General features: G+C 43.2%; 9 protein-coding genes across 9 annotated transcripts; 2 read left to right on the top strand and 7 right to left on the bottom strand.

The window, feature by feature from the left end:
• Positions 1 to 991: 991 nt before the first annotated feature.
• Positions 992 to 2,414, bottom strand: SS1G_03358 (hypothetical protein; the record flags this gene model as incomplete). The annotated part of the gene is made up of 2 exons (XM_001595219.1): positions 992 to 1,925; positions 1,981 to 2,414. 2 exons carry the CDS (start codon positions 2,412 to 2,414, stop codon positions 992 to 994), a joined length of 1,368 nt encoding a protein of 455 aa, XP_001595269.1.
• A 310-nt stretch (positions 2,415 to 2,724) lies between these two features.
• On the top strand, positions 2,725 to 2,856 carry SS1G_03357 (predicted protein; the record flags this gene model as incomplete). The annotated part of the gene is made up of 1 exon (XM_001595218.1): positions 2,725 to 2,856. The coding sequence occupies one exon, from the start codon at positions 2,725 to 2,727 to the stop codon at positions 2,854 to 2,856; it is 132 nt and encodes a 43-aa protein (XP_001595268.1).
• Positions 2,857 to 3,168: 312 nt separating this feature from the next.
• On the bottom strand, positions 3,169 to 4,949 carry SS1G_03356 (hypothetical protein; the record flags this gene model as incomplete). The annotated part of the gene is made up of 2 exons (XM_001595217.1): positions 3,169 to 3,186; positions 3,357 to 4,949. 2 exons carry the CDS (start codon positions 4,947 to 4,949, stop codon positions 3,169 to 3,171), a joined length of 1,611 nt encoding a protein of 536 aa, XP_001595267.1.
• A 423-nt stretch (positions 4,950 to 5,372) lies between these two features.
• SS1G_03355 (hypothetical protein) lies at positions 5,373 to 6,160 on the top strand (the record flags this gene model as incomplete). The annotated part of the gene is made up of 2 exons (XM_001595216.1): positions 5,373 to 5,555; positions 5,639 to 6,160. 2 exons carry the CDS (start codon positions 5,373 to 5,375, stop codon positions 6,158 to 6,160), a joined length of 705 nt encoding a protein of 234 aa, XP_001595266.1.
• Positions 6,161 to 6,947: 787 nt separating this feature from the next.
• On the bottom strand, positions 6,948 to 7,691 carry SS1G_03354 (hypothetical protein; the record flags this gene model as incomplete). The annotated part of the gene is made up of 2 exons (XM_001595215.1): positions 6,948 to 7,465; positions 7,517 to 7,691. The coding sequence occupies 2 exons, from the start codon at positions 7,689 to 7,691 to the stop codon at positions 6,948 to 6,950; spliced, it is 693 nt and encodes a 230-aa protein (XP_001595265.1).
• A 1,040-nt stretch (positions 7,692 to 8,731) lies between these two features.
• SS1G_03353 (predicted protein) lies at positions 8,732 to 9,520 on the bottom strand (the record flags this gene model as incomplete). Its single annotated transcript, XM_001595214.1, has 1 exon — positions 8,732 to 9,520. One exon carries the CDS (start codon positions 9,518 to 9,520, stop codon positions 8,732 to 8,734), a length of 789 nt encoding a protein of 262 aa, XP_001595264.1.
• A 359-nt stretch (positions 9,521 to 9,879) lies between these two features.
• On the bottom strand, positions 9,880 to 10,329 carry SS1G_03352 (predicted protein; the record flags this gene model as incomplete). Its single annotated transcript, XM_001595213.1, has 2 exons — positions 9,880 to 9,970; positions 10,235 to 10,329. 2 exons carry the CDS (start codon positions 10,327 to 10,329, stop codon positions 9,880 to 9,882), a joined length of 186 nt encoding a protein of 61 aa, XP_001595263.1.
• Positions 10,330 to 14,164: 3,835 nt separating this feature from the next.
• Positions 14,165 to 14,885, bottom strand: SS1G_03351 (60S ribosomal protein L32; the record flags this gene model as incomplete). Its single annotated transcript, XM_001595212.1, has 4 exons — positions 14,165 to 14,273; positions 14,327 to 14,448; positions 14,569 to 14,693; positions 14,846 to 14,885. The coding sequence occupies 4 exons, from the start codon at positions 14,883 to 14,885 to the stop codon at positions 14,165 to 14,167; spliced, it is 396 nt and encodes a 131-aa protein (XP_001595262.1).
• Positions 14,886 to 15,566: 681 nt separating this feature from the next.
• On the bottom strand, positions 15,567 to 17,027 carry SS1G_03350 (hypothetical protein; the record flags this gene model as incomplete). Its single annotated transcript, XM_001595211.1, has 6 exons — positions 15,567 to 15,659; positions 15,712 to 15,983; positions 16,199 to 16,671; positions 16,708 to 16,826; positions 16,876 to 16,934; positions 16,988 to 17,027. The coding sequence occupies 6 exons, from the start codon at positions 17,025 to 17,027 to the stop codon at positions 15,567 to 15,569; spliced, it is 1,056 nt and encodes a 351-aa protein (XP_001595261.1).
• Between the last annotated feature and the right edge of the window lie 492 nt (positions 17,028 to 17,519).

Genomic DNA, 17,519 nt, shown 5'->3' with positions numbered 1-17,519 from the left:
TAATACCACAACCTCTTCAGCCCCTCTATCGACCTGCCCACGGAATAACACCTGAAAACTCTTTTCATCGATAGAAGTACGACTATGCAAAGTATCATTAATATCACAACATATGGAGTTCTCCAGGCTGCAGTGGTTTGTGTATCTAGGTTTAGCAGTTGGACGATTGCAATGATGTTCTAACTCGCTTTGTCCGTATTTGGACCTACAGGTTTCTTGGATATTGGTAGATGATAGTATGGATTCACAGTGTGAAAATTTGGTTACATTCAGCGCGTGTTTCAAGTACATATTGAAAAGCTCAATGAGTACTTACCCCCGCAAAAGTACCAGTGTCAAAGCCTAATCAGGAGGCTTCCTCTTTCACCTTGACTCTGCTCTTCACTCCATCATTTAGAATTCCGCATGGGGAAGATATAGACCATCTCAAGTTGTCCCTTCTTCCCCTTCACTCAAAAGTATCAAAGATATTCATCCCAACACCTATCTATTGTTCAAGATGCAAGGACAAAACACATCGCTCTATATAGTTCTTCCACCACCATTCTCAACCCTTTCATCCCAAGGTGTCCCTCTAGAACCAGCGCTTGCAATATAAGAGCAATATTGGCATTAGGAGACTCCGACTCGTTGGAATCTAGTGATATCATTCATTAAAAATCAAACCGATTGACCGTCAGGTTCTAGGGATTTTTTCATGCACACAGCACACGAGACTAAAATATTGAAGTAGACGTAGCTTTTCAGAGAGGTTTCACTAGTAGGTTACAATGGTTTGATCTTATTGAATTCCTTATTTCTTGTTTATGATTTCACTTTTTTGAGGAGAAAACTTGGGCTGTAGATATTTGCTCATTCGTATATGGCATCCAACTCCTGGGGCTGTAGAAATGGTGCAGGGCAATTTTCTCCTCATTATGATAGGCTGTCCGTGGAGTTGAAGATATCTGCATTTACCCTGATGGTAAATCTAGTACTTCAGAACATCACATCAATCAACACGATCCTCAGCAACCACCGCAGCAACCGTCAACGAATCCGACAATTTAAACATCCACTTGCCATCACCAAGTCCTTTCCTTACAGAAACTACTACGTCAACATCCGTATCCGGTTCCAAAATCACAGTCGTCACATTCGTATTCTCAGACGTAGGTAATTTCCACACGCCTCCTACAGGCTCCACATCAAAACGCATAACAAACATAGAAACGACGGCCAATATTTCATTAGTGGCAAAGTGGCGACCGGGACATAAAGTGGTTCCACCACCAAACGCACGAAAGGCAGCGGGGTTAGGACGTCGAATATCTTTATCTTTCAGAAATCGTCGCGGGTTGAATTCTTTCACGTCTGCGCCCCAGATCTTCGCATCCATGTGTATAACGCGACTGGGCATTTGGATGAGAGAGTTTTCTTTCAGTAACCATTGATCATCTAATATGGTATCTTCCATGACTTCTCGTACAGAAGTACCGGCGGATCGATGACGGAGGGTTTCTTGAAAAGCTGATAATAGAAGGGGACACTTTGTTTTCACATTCGTGATATCGAGGGTACGTACCAAAGACCCGTCTGGGTTGAAACTCGATTCCAGAATCGCGTCGATCTCGGCGCGGATTTCTTCCAGCAGCTTGGGATCCGAAAATATGAAGAAGATTAACCAGAATACAGCGGGTGCCGTGTTGACGATTATGGCAACGCCGTGAACAGTCTCATATCTAGCGATATCCTCAAATGGAACACCATGTTTGATATCGAGCTCCAGGCGGAGTTGGGCTAGAGCAGAAGCATCCTTGAAATCGTTGGCTGCGAAATATGCTTCAAAGGCTTTGTTCACCCTCTCCCGTGCTGCGATACCTTTGCGAGCAAAAACAGAGGGAAGAATACCAATAAGCAGTCTCATCATCTGGCTCTCAAACTCCCTAATGCAAGAATTAGTAATCATCTTCCTACGTAAATCACATGAAAAACAAATACCAGAAGCTATCCCGAACCTTTAAATCCCTATAAGGATTTCTAGGCCCATAAACCGCCTCCGTCGTCGCCATAGTAACCAAACCCCTTAACCATCCATGAAGTCCAATCTGCACACTCTCCTCCCCCTCTCTAATCAACCCATCCAAGCTCCCAGCAACATTCCCAACCATAACCCTATTCATACCATCCAACCCTGGTCCCGGCTGCAGCGCCCCCTTCATAAGCGGTGTCGATTCCATATTTAACCCCCAATCCCCATCATCCCCATTAACATTCACAGCCAAAATATCCCTCGCCCGCTTACTAACTCCACAGAGCTGATTTGCGAATTTCGCTGTAATGGGCGGAAATGCAAGTTTCTTGGGTGATTTTTGGATTACCTGGATTAGCTCGGGTGTATTCACAATATACATTTTCGCGCCAGGAAGGCGCATTGTGAGGATGGGGAGGAGTGTTTTCTGGCTGAGATCAACATAGTAGTTGAATTTTCGTCGCCCTAGTCCGAGGACGTGTCCTATGTATGGGATGCGTGTTGGGGCTGTGGGAGGTTCCCGGGGATCGGAATTTGTGATGGATAAGAGGGTGAGGAGGATGTAGGTTAGTATGCAAAGAGCTAGAATAATCATAAGGCATTTGGTGGTTAGATTGTCCATGATTGATATCTTGTTGGTATTATCTTGATATCGTAATCTGTTGGGGAGCATCCGAGAGAGATGAATAGATCCCAGATATCAATTATCAACAATGAAGATAAAATCGTTTTGCTCAGATTTAGTGAAGAATCAAAAATGTATCAAAGTTAGCAAAGCTTCCGTCTTAAATAATGCTACACATGCTTCTTTGAACCTTGCTTCCAAGATGTCGGGTAACACCTAACCGATGACCTAGTTCTAAAATGGTAGCTTGCATATGCATATTTCTAACCCCGAAAGGAAATCAATATCTACTAGCCACAAGTACATCGTCCATATATAGCTAGTAAAATTAAGTGCTCTAGCAGCCGTGTCTCAACCTAACATCTAGGTATCGTTTCCATCATTCAAATTATATCATACCTTCAGGACATCCTTTAACGCGACCAATCCCGCGCGTCCCCATTTGCATACGTCTTCATAGCCATATTCAAAGAACAGTGGAGTAGACTATGGATATTAAGTACAATTCCATGTAAACTGATTCTCGCCAGGATCAAATTCCATACACGTGCTAGCGTTTATATATGTATATTAGCACAACTCCAAGCATTATATAATTAGCACCTCTACATGATCGAACTACGCACCCTAATGCGTACAAAGCAGCCCCTCAAACCCATGCGTCCATCTAAAACTCCCCATGATAACCACCATTAAAGCCAAACCCCCAAGCACACTCACCATACCATATCTATAAGCATGACTCCTCCTTAACGAGCTCAACTCCACCACCCACGTACTAACCGTCGTCAAACATCCACAAAATCCATCTTCAATTCCTTGTAGCACCTGACATCCTACTACTCCTCCTAATGGTACATGTTGTAAATCATACGCCATACCCATGATTGCCGTCCCAAACATATTGACTGCAAAAGTGCCGACTGGAAATGATGATAGTTTGCCATTTAAGTAGAGGGAAGCGTAGAAACGGCCTAGACAGCCGATGGGTGCGAATACGAGGGCAAATACGGCGCGACCTCTCCATATCTCGGGCGGCGCATCATTTCTATCTGGTGGGAAGATAGCTAGAAAAACAGCACCAAGCCAACAACCCCATGCCAAAAACACCGTAAAAGGATCCAGATACTTGCGGGACTTACGAAACGAAAAGCTGGGTATATATGGCTCCAAAAATATAGCAAGATGAGCACCAAAAAATAGAGCGGCCAAACACAGTGACACCGTCGTAATAATAACAGCCAATGTAGCCATAAACGAATATCCACCATTTCGACTCACAGTGCTAGTTGTGCCTGCCATAACCGGACTATAATCCTGCGGATGATTCAGGGGACTGGGCAAACTATTCGAAAGTGCTAAAAACGTATCTCGAACAAATGACGAAAAGGATGTAAAACTACCACAAAACCCTGTTGCCAGACCTATATACAAAGGAATGGTTTTTTTAGTGGCAGCATGTGCTTTCTTTGCGGCTTGTAGGTCGGGTAATTGTCCCACAGCTGATGAACCAGAGCCGTTTTCTTCATCTTTGACTTTAGCTTTCCATTCTTGGATTTTGTGGTGATAGGTAGCTGTGCCCCATTCTTCTTTAAACAACATCCTATCCTCACCGAGGAAACCCATAAATACACATCCTCCAACATTTGCCCATAGCTCGCTGAAGATGACAGGTGCTCCGGGGTAGAATGTGATGGATTGGAGACCTAATCTAGCAAGTGTTCCAAATATTGAAAACAAAATTAGATATGATATAGTATATAATTGCGTTGCAAATTTCGAGGCCTTTTTGGTGCTGACATCTTTCTTCTCTTCTTCTGGTGGCTTCTCACCTCTAGCAATGCTGTCTCGTTTCTTGCGCTCTTGATCCCTTTGATCCTGTTTGTATTCTTGCTCTTCGTCTTTCGCCTCCTCTAAAGGTTTATGTAGATATATTGGAGCCCCGCGGGGATTTTCCACTGGTGATGGTATTACAAGTTCATTGAGATGGACATAATCGTCTGGTAGATCGTATTCTATATCTGAGCGAGAAGCTCGACTTCCACGGCGGTGTGCCCCTTGCTCTCCGCTACTCGTATGTCCTAGAAATTGGCTTTGTCGCAATCGATTTTCACCCTTGATCTGTGCCGGTGCTGACATATCAACCTCGTCAAGTCGCAAACCACTCTCTGGCATATCATATCCCGCATCTTGTACTTCTAGTGCGCGTCGACCTTGAGATGGGTCTTCTAGAGACTTCGGGTGGTCTGGGGTCATCTTAATGTCGTAGGGCTCATGTTTGGTGCCATTGGCGACATCATTCGACGTCGCCATTGCTATTATGACCCCGCTGCCGATATTATCTAACTCCCATGGAAACAGCAATCTTTGACATCACATCACATAGTAAAAGTAACATGGATCACGGGCTTCATGTTCTCTAGCTCACTCCATAAATAGTTGCCGTCTTTTTAAAGTTAAGATTTTCGGAAAATCAATTCGGGGAGCGCCCGTTTGCGATTGATAAGGCCCGGGGTCCGGTGATAAGATGTGGGTTAGTGGGCTTGACTTCCATCTGTGAATAACACGCATGCGAAACCTCAAGTAATTTAGGTATTATCTACATCAACATCCACTCTTACATAAACAAAGAAATATACGTCTCATTTCAATTTACGACTTTATTTATTTGCTCAATATCAGAAGTATCTTCCATCCTCACTACATCTCAAAACAATAATTGCGCAGAGCTTCAAGATGAACCAATCACTCCCACCCAACGTTCACATCTCCACTCACCCATGTCTCCAAGCCAAGCTCTCACAATTACGATCCAGCGAAGCCAATACTCGCGAAACCAAAGCTCTCGTCAATGAGATTTCATTGATAATAGGATGTGAAGCTACAGCTGCTGGACTTACCGTTTCCAAAGGTCCAACTGTATGTCCAACCATCCCTCTCTCCCTTTACCCCTCACCATCTTCACCCCCCACCCATAACTCAACTAACCAAATACCCAACAGGCCAAAACACCCCTCGGATACGAATACACAACCACAACCATAACCCCCTCCTCCATCTCCCTAATCCCCATTCTCCGCTCCGGTCTCTCCATGGTCGAAGCCCTCCAAACACTCCTCCCAACCCCTACCCCAGTTCACCACCTCGGACTCTTCCGCGAACCCACAACTCTCGAACCCGTTGAATACTACAACAATCTTCCCTACCACGCACCTCCTGCTTCTTCTCCCTCCAACACTCCAAATTCCTCCGCTTCCGAGCTTGCTATTTTGCTCGATCCGGTTATTGCTACGGGAGGTACTTGCGCTGCTGCTATTCGCACACTGAGGGAATGGGGTGTCAAGAGAATTATTGTGATGAGTGTGTTAGCTGCTTTGCCGGGCTTGCAACATGCGGCCAATGAGTGGCCTGAGGGAACAGAGATTTGGTGTGCGGGAGTGGATGAGGAAGTTAATGACAAGGGGATGATTAAGCCAGGATTGGGGGATGTGGGTGATAGGTTGTTTTTAACTATCGGAAAGTAAGAGTTTAGAAACGAGTGAGTTGGTTACTTGTTCAACGATCGCTGGCGTTGTATAGCGATGAGTTTTTATAGTGAATAGATACCACCAGCTCGATTTTCTATTATTGATACTTGCTAAACATTATGTGATTATTATTAAAGGTTGTTGATATTAATGGTGGATACTAATCTACCTCCACCTGGCAGGTATTAATAAGTCTCGAAAATATATATACAAGTTGGGGTATCATATCTAACAAGCTCCAAACAAATGCATTAAAAGGTATACTCAAAATAAATGACCAGGGGCTCCAAAATCGTCATCCCAAGGTATAAATTGGATGAGAAAGTAAGCAATATTCCAAATGGTCGGATAATACTGTAATGATATCAAAAAAAGACCCAAGTAGAAAGTAGCGGATATGACTAGGTAAGGCGTAGGTTCGAGGAGGAAGTCTTTCCACAGCTCTACCATCCAGATTTCCACTTCCGAGGCCGCCGGTATGCAGGTTGGTCTATACACATCGCGGAATCTGGGGCGTGAATGATATTGATGATGTGGTCGAGAGACGGTATGGAATTTCGTAGGTTTAGAATGACACCGACGAGGGGTTGGATTCCGTGTTATTAATGTTGTTGGAGATATCTCGTGGGTAGTAAATCGCGCTCTCTTTTCCAATGATTCCGTATGACACAAAACTGCGACCTTCTGCCGTATTTGCACATACCCCCGTAGCCCCTTTTCAATGGTCCGCACCCCCAGTCGTCTTGTTTTCATGCGTTTAGTCGTATCGTCGTGTTCGCTCTTCTCATCGTTCCGGCGCCAAAAGCCCCCTGACTCTTTCAATTCTTTGCACCGCGCCTTCAAGCCTTTCGAGCCGTTTTCCCTTTTCCACATCCCTTCTTTCCAATACTTCAACTCGCTCTTCGAGTTTTGCTCTCGCTTTTCGCTCCGTGGCAACCATTTCATTGGCTTGTGTGAACAGTTGTGCGGTCAACTCTTCTAATTCGACACTGGATGCATTCAATTTGCCCTCCGCTGCCTGTCGTAAGCCTTGCTCTCTTGTTAAAGCCGCTACTAACTCCGTCGTAGAAGGTGTTTTCGGTGTTGGCGGAGGCTGAGCTTGCAGATTCGGTGTGGACTTGCGAGACAGCAAAGAAGAAAGTCGATTTTGAACAGGTAGATATGAGAAACGACTTGGGCTTCCGGCTCGATCTTCAGTGAGCCCTTGTGTTGGTGTTGTTGCGCGCGGAGGTTCTGGAATTTGCTGAGATTGTGCTTTCTTGAGCGATTGAATTTCGTCTTCGTAGTCTGCCCATTTATCCACTGGCATTATCGTAAGTCCTGGAGGTTAAAGAATCATAAGGGGGAGCTTACCTGCGGCGGTTGCTTTCTCTGTCAGTAACTTTACTTGAGCTTGTAATTCCTCGATTTGTTTCTGCGCATCTATTGCAATCTCTGAATTGTTATGCGGTAACGCCATTCCACAATTCGGACACGCAGCTTGAACCCCTGACGTCTGCGACATCGTGAGTGTTATTGTTGCCGACATGAGCTCGCCGTGTGTTGTGTTTGGTCATGAGACAATATAGTAGTAACTGCAGTGATCCAGTAGGTACTGCTTATATTCCAAGACAAGGCTGGAGCTGTGTGACTTTTACACGTACTCCTACACTTTGTTTTTGTGAATGCTTTTCTCTCAATTGGTGCGACGAGAGTACTGGACTTCCTTTCAATTTGAGGAGGGGTTAACAGATATTGACAAATTTTGCATCATGAAGGTTTAAACCCAGTACTGCAGGAGTTTAATTTGAGCAAGGCGCAGACTGCGCAGTAGGCGCGATGAAGATCCTCATGGTAACCATGTTAACGGCATTCTTCATCCCTGTTTCATGTCGGCAGAACGGTGTAGAAACCCCTAATAATAGGTACATCTTCATGCTTCGGGATCAGGCTTCGAATTCAGCAATGCTATTGTTCTGATGTGCTGACAGGATAAAGATAGAATGGATGACACCCTAGCTCTGTCTTTGGTAAGAGATGAAGTAAGAACAATGAAAAGAAACCCTTGGAGGATTCTTAGAATCAACATTACTTTACTACAGTCTGATACCAAACATCAATGCGTAATTTTCCTGTTGGTCAAATAGATGCTTTTGTGGGGACGCGTATATTTGACATTGGAACTTTATTGGGACGTTCTGAGTCGATTATATTTGATTGTGAATCCTATTTTCTTCAATTTGTTCACGCTTGGCTCATAGTTATTAGCTCATCCGAAGGTATCGGCTTGTATGATGTTTGCTTGAGAATAAAGCCGTCCTCAAACTTCAGGTAAGACTTGGCAGCTATGATGGCGGCTGGGGATGAATGGCCAGTAGCCTGCGAACGTCTCATCTCAACTTCGTTGTCTCCGGAGATATCATTAGTGCTGTTAAATTGATCTCAAATTGATCTATCTGCAAGTGCAGTCGCTGCATACAATACTGTTACTTTATGCCAACTGGACATAAAGGATATCTTCGCTTTCATCCCCTGAAACGCCCAAACACCACTGACGAACCATCTCTTTACATGTACATGTAGGTCAAATCAACCTGTAAAGGGTGAAGTAAAAGAAATAGTACTTTGCACATATCGCTGAACCTTCAGATAAGGTTCATCCCCCGTCTCACACCATGCATCACATCCCTTCTCCGCCATTTCTTCCCTGGCTTTTTGCGCCTCTGCAACCCCCATCATTTTGAAGGGGCCTTTACCCGAGTCGCGGCACCACAAGTTATCATTGATACCCTTATGATGTTTGGGTAGCTTGCCCATCTTGAATGCTTCTCCATTCTTTCTCCTTCTTCCACCACCAATCATAATATAAATGGCTGGATTGTCCAAGCGGAACAAGTGAGAAACGCCGTGTTTGTGCTCGTAGGTGACATGTCGCTTTTTTAGCTCGTCGCTGAACATATATCGATCCAATATCTGACAGTATTCAACTTTGGCTGGATCGCGAAGGTATCTATAGCCAAGAAATCTTTCAGCGTCAGAGCTTTGACTGTCGTCCTTAGTCGTGGAAGGTACTTGGGCTAAAGAGGGATCGGGACAATCGCTGATAGGAGCAACTTGAAAAATGGCCTCGCTGTCTCTCCGGCCTTGGATTAGTTGAATAGCAACGAGGAATGTTGTTCCATTCTCGTCGATTCTATACATGCCAGGTACGGGCGTCGTTTGGTATCTGGATTCTTCAACAAACGTTTTCTCTTTGGCGGACTTCTTTCTTTCACGAAAGGTGTGGCATTTTTTCCAGGTTTTGCGTTCGGTGAATATCTTCTTCCATTCGCTGGGATGGATCAATGCTCGGGCTGCTTGGGGGAAATGTTGAGACATCTTGACGAACTATCAAGTTCACTCGTGGTATATATGTGTGCTTGATTCTTTTTGGGTATAGATGGTTTGAAAAAATAGATATTCATGGCAAAAGAAGTATCAATATACGATTGAGACATTGAAAAAGGATGTGTTATGGTACTGAACCTGTGAGCATAATTGCAGAGTAGAGGAAAAGCAGCCTTTTTTTGGAATATGCTATCATTTTACATTTTAGCTAGTCAGTGGTGCTGATCCCTCATTTAGTTGTTGTGTTCTTAGTCAAATTACGGTTGATCTGGGGGTTACTAGTGTTCTTAGTGATTCGTGGGCAAAAGAAAACGGTTGAAAGACTCATAGGTGGTCTCAAAAACCCCCTTCTAACAAGCGATTACATGGAGCCTAGGCATAAAAATCCGAAAATCATCGGGAGAAATCGATTTATGGATTTGCGCCATCAGCTGCCAAAGCCTAAGATGGGTTAGATTTTGATTTAGTCCTCTCTCTGAAATGTTCGACTCGTCTTTTCGTAACCCGAATTTTTGTCTTAAATGACATTTGGAGATCTCTTATGGGCTCTGCATGGGAATATTCGCTGTCATTTATGGATCCTGGATACCTTTCTAACCTTTTGTATTAATCATGGTTCAGAATAAACTGTCTCTAAATACTAGATCAAGTCACTGTCATTGAAAGAACTTAGCTTTGTTCTCTAGTTCTTTAGTACGCACACACCTTTCCGCTTTTTCGATCTTATGGTTATTGCACCATTTCTGGTTAGTTTCATGAGCTTTCTTCGTTTGGTATTGCGGGGTTGAGTTGATCTGCATGTTGGGGAAATCTGGTATTAGTGTGATACTATGATTTTATTGCAGGGAGTTGATATAAGGAGAAACTTGGTGATGATAGGACGGTATTTTCCCTGTTTCTTTGGCCATGACATCTTGATTAGGAGGAGTCCTTTTTTTCGACAGGAAAAACACATACTTAGGAAGCCTCGAACGATGAATGATCCTATATTGTAGGTGCGGTTGATTTATCATTACGAGTGAAACTATATATAGGCCCACTACAATCGCACCTGCCATATTATTGAGCCTAACAACGGTAGCTAGTCGTGGAGTCGGTACTTATTTCCATTTCTTTTGAAGTGTATTAAGACATCATTTTTCCCTAATACGATGTTCTCAAACGTAATATACAGAATGACTTCAGATCTAAAAGATCAAAAGATAAACTGAAATGAAAGATTGGTATGCCGACACAAGTCTTCATAGTGAAGTTTAGGAAGGAGCTACGAATAGGTATCTATCTATAATTTTAATAATGCATAGTTTTAAAAAAGTCGACATATCATGTTAAGAATATTCTTCAGGTACCAGGTAGTGAGTATATTGAAGAAAGTTTCAAGACACAGGTGCCAGCGGAAACAAAATCCAGATTGATTCCCCCCTAGGATGAATCTAGCAAAGATCTATCTGAATAAATCGTCTAAATTCCACTAACCCAGAGAAGCATCGGAACAGTAAATGTCAAAATTTGCACTAATGGATTCTACACCCAAATCTTAGAGAAAAAGCCATCCTACCTACCCACCTACCTTCATATTTTCACCACTACTGTAACCGTGCACTGATAATGACCGTTCATGAAAAATATATTTAAAATGAACATTTTATCATATTTTCAAACACAAAATTTCTTATATTAAATGATTATACTTGATTGAAATGTTACGATAGTAACAATTGACTAATTAGGAGAGCTTGGGCCTTGTGCAAAAGCGATCAGATTTCATCGAATTAATATGTGATCTGGGCCACCTTAAGATCGTATGTGCACGCACTGTCAGAAAGCACGTGACTTGGAGCTTTTGGAGCTTGAGGATCCAAAAGGATCCAAGGGAGCATGAATATCTATATAACCAAGATGGATTCCCTTTGTATAGAGCTTCGTGCTCAAGATCAATCATTTAGTATACTCTACTATTAGTTACGAATTGCATATCATTATTGTCATTACTTTAAGTCCCTGCTTGACGCCTAGTTATAAACCTACTTCGAGAGCCTAGAGCACTTCCACGTGATCTAGACGGGCAAACCTCGTAACATGAAATTGTCACACTCAAGAATACTGGGTAAAGTATCTTGTATTAGAAAATACTAAGCTAAGGAGAAAAGAAGAAGGAAAACAAGAGTAGAGAGTTTTCCTATGATTAAATACAAACGGGGCATGCCACGTGACCCGGAGGTGTGAGGCGTCACAGAAATTGTAAATATATGAACAATTTAATTATTAAAAAATAAATATTAAAAATGTTAAATAATTCAAAAAACTTACATATAGTCATTTGGATTCTTTAAAAGATATTATCAAAAAACTTTGTTAATTTTTGTTTTATTTTTGTCACGATTCACCATTAGGATTAGTGTCCTGGGATAAAAAGGAATCACGTGATAAAGAGCCCTAGGAGCTAGAAAGCTCCTGGAGGCTCCCTTTATCGTTCATTATATAGTCAGAATAGTTTCATAGTTTAGAAGCTTCGTACTCAACTTAGTTATCAATTAGTTTACCTATATTCTTGTAACGATACTGTACTGGAGGCAGCGGCTGCCTAAGGTTTCGTCTGGTTGGTAGTTGTGGGTTAAGGCTTTATCACTGGTCTTCACTTGGAAGTGAAGTCGTTACTAGATCAAGTAGAATGTAGGTAAACTAATTGATAACTAAGTTGAGCACGAAGCTCTTAGATTATGAAACTATCTTAACTATATATTCCTGAATGTTATTGGATAGCCTGGATAGACTGGTCTACCTGGGCTATCCCTTAGACTGGATAGACTAGGCTATCCAGTCTATCCATCACGTGATCCTTCAAAGGCCTCAGGACACTAATCCTGGGACGATTCTGATCCTAGGATAATATAGCTCCTAGGATAATTGTCCTGGGACAAATATTATCCTAGGACATTCTATCCTAGGACGAATAACGTCCTAGGATACTTGTCCTAAGCCTACATGGTTGCCTAATCGTTTTGTCCTAGGATACTAATTATCCTGGGACATATTTTATCCTAGGACACTTGTCCTAGGATTTCTTATCGATAAGGACCCCCTCGGAACAGAGGCAGAGTGAAAGGGACGTACTTGCTTTTATTGTATTATAATAACCGTGATTCGTGACAATTCTACTTGATCTAGTAACGACTTCACTTCCAAGTAAATACCAGTGATAAAGCCTTAACCCATAACTACCAACCAGACGAAACCTTAGGCAGCCGCTTCCCCCAGTACAGTATCGTTACAATTTTATTAGTAAAATTATATATTTCAAAACGATCTTAAATTTATATATAAATGTCACGAGGTTTGCCGTCTAGATCACGTGGAAGTGCTCTAGGCTCTCGAGGTGGTTTATAACTAGGCGTCGAGCAGGGACTTAAGTAATGACAAATAATGATATGCAATTCGTAACTAATAGTAGAGTATACTAAATGATTGATCTTGAGCACGAAGCTCTATACAAAGGAAATCCATCTTGATTATATAGACCTTCGTGCCTCTTTAAAAAAAACCGATGGCTATGAGCCCGACAAATCGATCACCGCAAAGCCGATCTCGATTTGTCGGTTTCTTGATCATGTGATCAAGAACGTGACCTATGTTACTGTCCGACGTAACAAAAATGAAGCAACAGCCATTATGTAGCTAGACCCCTCGCTCGAACGCTGCGTGTCGCTTCGCTCCTGCAGCGAACTATTATTTTTTCCCACAGCGGTAGGAACTTACTTGCAGTGATAGATAGGTATAGTTGAGCCGTGGAATACAACAAGAATCAAAATGGCATGGAGCGAGCTTATTTCGAAGAGTGGTGCTACGAGTATCCTGACATATCAGCGACGAGTTTCCAGATTTTCAAAAGGCATATTTTGCACAGGAATCTTTGCGGTATACGTCTCGCATTGATTATTCATTAGTACTGGATTGGAAAGACCTAATGATTTCATGGTTGGTCCATGTATACTGCAACGACTCACGTGAATCATACAAAAACACATAATGCAGAAAGTGAAGCGCAGCGCTAGTACAGCTTAACCTACCAGATATTTCATAAATGGGCGAGCCAATCGAGATTTTGAGCCTTGATAGGATACAAATACACGATGACTAGAACCGGAAGACGGACAACAAGATTAGAGAGCATAACATGCAGCACAATATCGGGCATTCAGACAGATTGGAATGCGTGTAGGATTTTGAACGGGAAAGAGCTAGTATCCCTTATAGATTCGCGCTTAGAATGCCCTCTCAGCGTGTGAGCAATTGGTTCAGCCCAATGGCACAGGTATATTGAACAAATCGAATTGAAACTCTCCATCGCAACCTTTTGGGAGATAAACCACCCATAACGCCATGAAATTTTTTCCAAACCTGCACGTATTCGGATCCTTTTGAACAGAGAGACCGATATGTCGTGGATATCAGGGGAGCGTCTAGGAAATCCGAGCGGGAAAACAATCATCACAGATGGAGCTTCGTGTGACTGTCAAATATTTGCTTAAGGATCTTCATTTTTTCAAAGAGCTTTTGCTATAATTCTGCAAAGCCTTTGTTTGTGCTAACAAGCATTCCCATCCCGTGCAAAATGCCCAAACAAAACCCATCCGCTTAAACCTCAGTCGTAACTCTTGCCTTTGCGTTGGTAACCTTAACACCAAGTGCCTTGGCGCGTGCAACAATCTCAACTCTCTTTCTCGATGAAACGGCGTGGGAGATCCTAAGAATTTGTTAGTGACCACATCTATTTGCTCCCGAATCTGTTAAACCTACTCTGCGGCGAAGGTCTTGTTGTGCATGAGGAGGAGGTCAACGTCGGAGGTGTTGTTGACGAGGAAGGCCTTGTGGCCGGATGGCATCATGTGGCGGGTCTTCTTGTTGGATCCGAAACCAATCTATATCCTTGTCAGTCGCTGCTCGATTGATTCCTGCTGTGCATTGAAACGTTCTCGGATCCCAATCCATCTTGTTCTCTGAGTATCATTTTAACTACAGCCGCTTCCAGTTGCACGTACCGATGGCATAACCATTTGTCCCTTGAACCGTCTTCGGACACGGTTATCAATACCCTTGGGCTTTCTCCAGCTTGCGTCGACACATTTGTAGGAGTCGCTCTGATGTCTGTTGAAACGCTTGGTGCCTATAACAAAATTATCAATCAACCATTCTTCGAAGTCGAATCCAACCCGTTCCATTCGCAGACTCTCCAATGGCGGTCGCGACTCTTCATCGGTCCCAGGCTATGCAAATCGTATATCGAAGATCGAGGATGGAAGATGGAAGTAAACATACGCTTCTTGACGATAGGAACGTGCTTCTTAGCGGAAACCATCTAGAGGACCGTCAGCATAACCGATATTGAAACAATTGCGTCTCTCCAGGAGACATGGTAATAGTAATACACACCTTGTCGTCGGGTTGTCGATTGTTTGTCGTTGGTTGATACGATTTCCTGCGAAATCTTTTTTGGTAGTCTCATAGTTTAAGCCCACAGAATCTTAAGCGAATATTAAGACCTGAGGCACCAAAGTGTTAGGGCTTGCGTGCACATCACGTGTGTGGAATGACAACAGCGCGGAGAGCGTACAAGATTCTAGACCGTTGAAGAAAGAGGCTTTGTGTTCGAAATTAGGTTATTCATCTCCTAGAGTCTCCGAAAATTTAAGTTGGGTTTGGACGTCGAAAGTGTTACCTTCCATCAACAAATAACGAAAATGGACACATGCTCCAAAATGGAAACAAGATCGGAAGCAGTATGCCAGTTTGAATATTACAATGGAATGTAAGTTTCAGTAAGAATGTGGACAAATAGAGCTTGATTTTTTGGAGTTTATTACGATGCTTGGTGAAACAAACCCCGGAACGCCATATCTTCCATGAATTTTGCTTCCGCTGTGGTTCTATATCGTAGTCCCGTTTTTACCGCTCTATATTCCAGGTGATCCAACCAATATGCCACCCAGTGGCGAGTTGAACCCCATGACGCGCAAATTACTAGTTTATGTCCAAAAGTTTATTGGGTAGCACATTGAGCACCTCCTTCATCATCCTCTTCGTCGTCCTCCCACTCACCGCCGGCACGAGGATCCCCGGAATTCGCACCAAACTGATTTATGAGTTAGTTGTGAAGCAGGTAGGAGTGGATTAACAATACTTACATCGTCAATATCAGCATCAGAGTCATATTCCACCTCATCAACTTCCTCGGTGGTGATCGGTGGCCCAGGTTTGGGTAGGACCTGCTGCAGAGTAGAGAATGCAGCTGTGTCTTCTGTCCATCCGTCCTGAGGAAACTCGATTTTTACAATCAAGTACAAATCACCCTTGGCATCGCTCTTCTTCAGAGGCATACCTTCGCCCTCAACCTTTAAAATTTGTCCCGGCTGCAACACCTTTCCCTGGGGATGATTTATTGAAATACCACGCCCGTCTAAATGTTTCAAAACTACTCGTGAGAATCCTGTGAGAGCTTCAGCTAGTGTGATGTTGAGCTCCGCAGAAAGATCATCGCCAGCCCGCTGGAAAATTTCGTGATCTTCTTCATCGATAGTAAATACTATGTTGCCGGGCGTTTGATCGGGTACCTGATCAGCTTCACCCTCCAAAACAATTCTGTCGCCGTCTCTTGCACCCCGAGGTATATACAACTCCAATGATTTCTGTTCCTTGGTTGTGCGTTTTCCTTTGCATTTCTTGCACTTGTCCTTCTCCTTAAAGATTTTACCAGCTCCTGAACAGGTATCGCACATAACTCTTTTCTTGGGTGACAAGTCCCGGGTCCAACGCTCCTAAGGCCCATGGTGACACCATTACCTTTACATCTGCTACAAGTTTCTGGCTTGGCCTTCTCCTTTCCTCCAGTACCCTTGCAATGGCTACAGATTACGTTCTTCTTGCTCGTGAACTTGACCGTTTTTCCCTTGTACAAGTCCTCGAGTGAAATTTTGTATGGCTGCTCTTCGTCTGCTCCTCTCCGTGGTTTTCTTGGCCCTCCAGGTCCTCCTGGGCCTCCAAATCCAGGTGGCATACCTCCCATACCTCCCATACCCCCACCCATACCGAACATCTGCGACAGAATATCATCCAAGTCAACTCCACCTGCTCCCATTCCAGGTCGACTTCCATCAAATGCAGCCATACCATGAGTATCATACATTTCCCTCTTCTCTTCGTCGTAAAGAATTTCATATGCCTGGCTCACTGTCTTGAACTTCTCATCTGCTTCTTCCCTCTGATCCTCTGCTACCTTGTCGGGATGATGTTGTAATGCTGCCTGAAAAAGTCAATAGGAAATCTCAGTGAAGCTAAGTGCGGGGGCATACCTTATGGTAGGCTTTTTTGATCTCGGATTTTGTGGCATCCTTACTTATGCCCAATATACCTATTTCACGTATTTTAATACTTGCCTGTTGAAGCTTCACTGAGAAAACTCACCATAGAGATTCATCTCGTCCGATGCGCCGTTGGTGGTCATGTTGAAGTTTCTCGAGAATTGATGGCGGGGAGCTTTGATTGTCCAGCGAGTTGTGGGAGTTTCAAAAATGCGATTTGAAGATCTATGATATCGAATTACGACTAAGAAAAGTGTAATACTAAAGCTGATACAGATACTATGTGCAAATTCGCAAAACGAAATTTGTATCAAAAATGAATGTAAGTGGTAAGGCTGAAAAGATTATGAAGCTTTTCTATTATTTTTACCTTGGCGCTTTTCCAACAGCAAGAAGCTTCGAGCTAACCTAACCTACCGGAGCCTCGGCGCGGGACAGTGGCTGAGAGTGGAGTGGCTGAGAAGAGACCAAAATCATACCCTGCAACAAGAATTCAATATCAAATTAATTCATGATCATTTCAAAATAAGACTTTCGAATAATTGACACCACCTTCCGATATATCATATCTCTCGATTTTGGGAAAATAAAAACGCTAAATCGAAATTTGAGCTAACTTCGAGCATTACTGCTTC

The sequence above is a fragment of the Sclerotinia sclerotiorum genome, genomic scaffold, assembly GCF_000146945.2.
Source record: "Sclerotinia sclerotiorum 1980 UF-70 scaffold_4 genomic scaffold, whole genome shotgun sequence".
In the NCBI taxonomy this organism is placed as follows: domain Eukaryota; kingdom Fungi; phylum Ascomycota; class Leotiomycetes; order Helotiales; family Sclerotiniaceae; genus Sclerotinia; species Sclerotinia sclerotiorum.
Note: the sequence above shows the minus strand (reverse complement) of the source record. Positions and strands in the feature narration are given on the sequence as shown.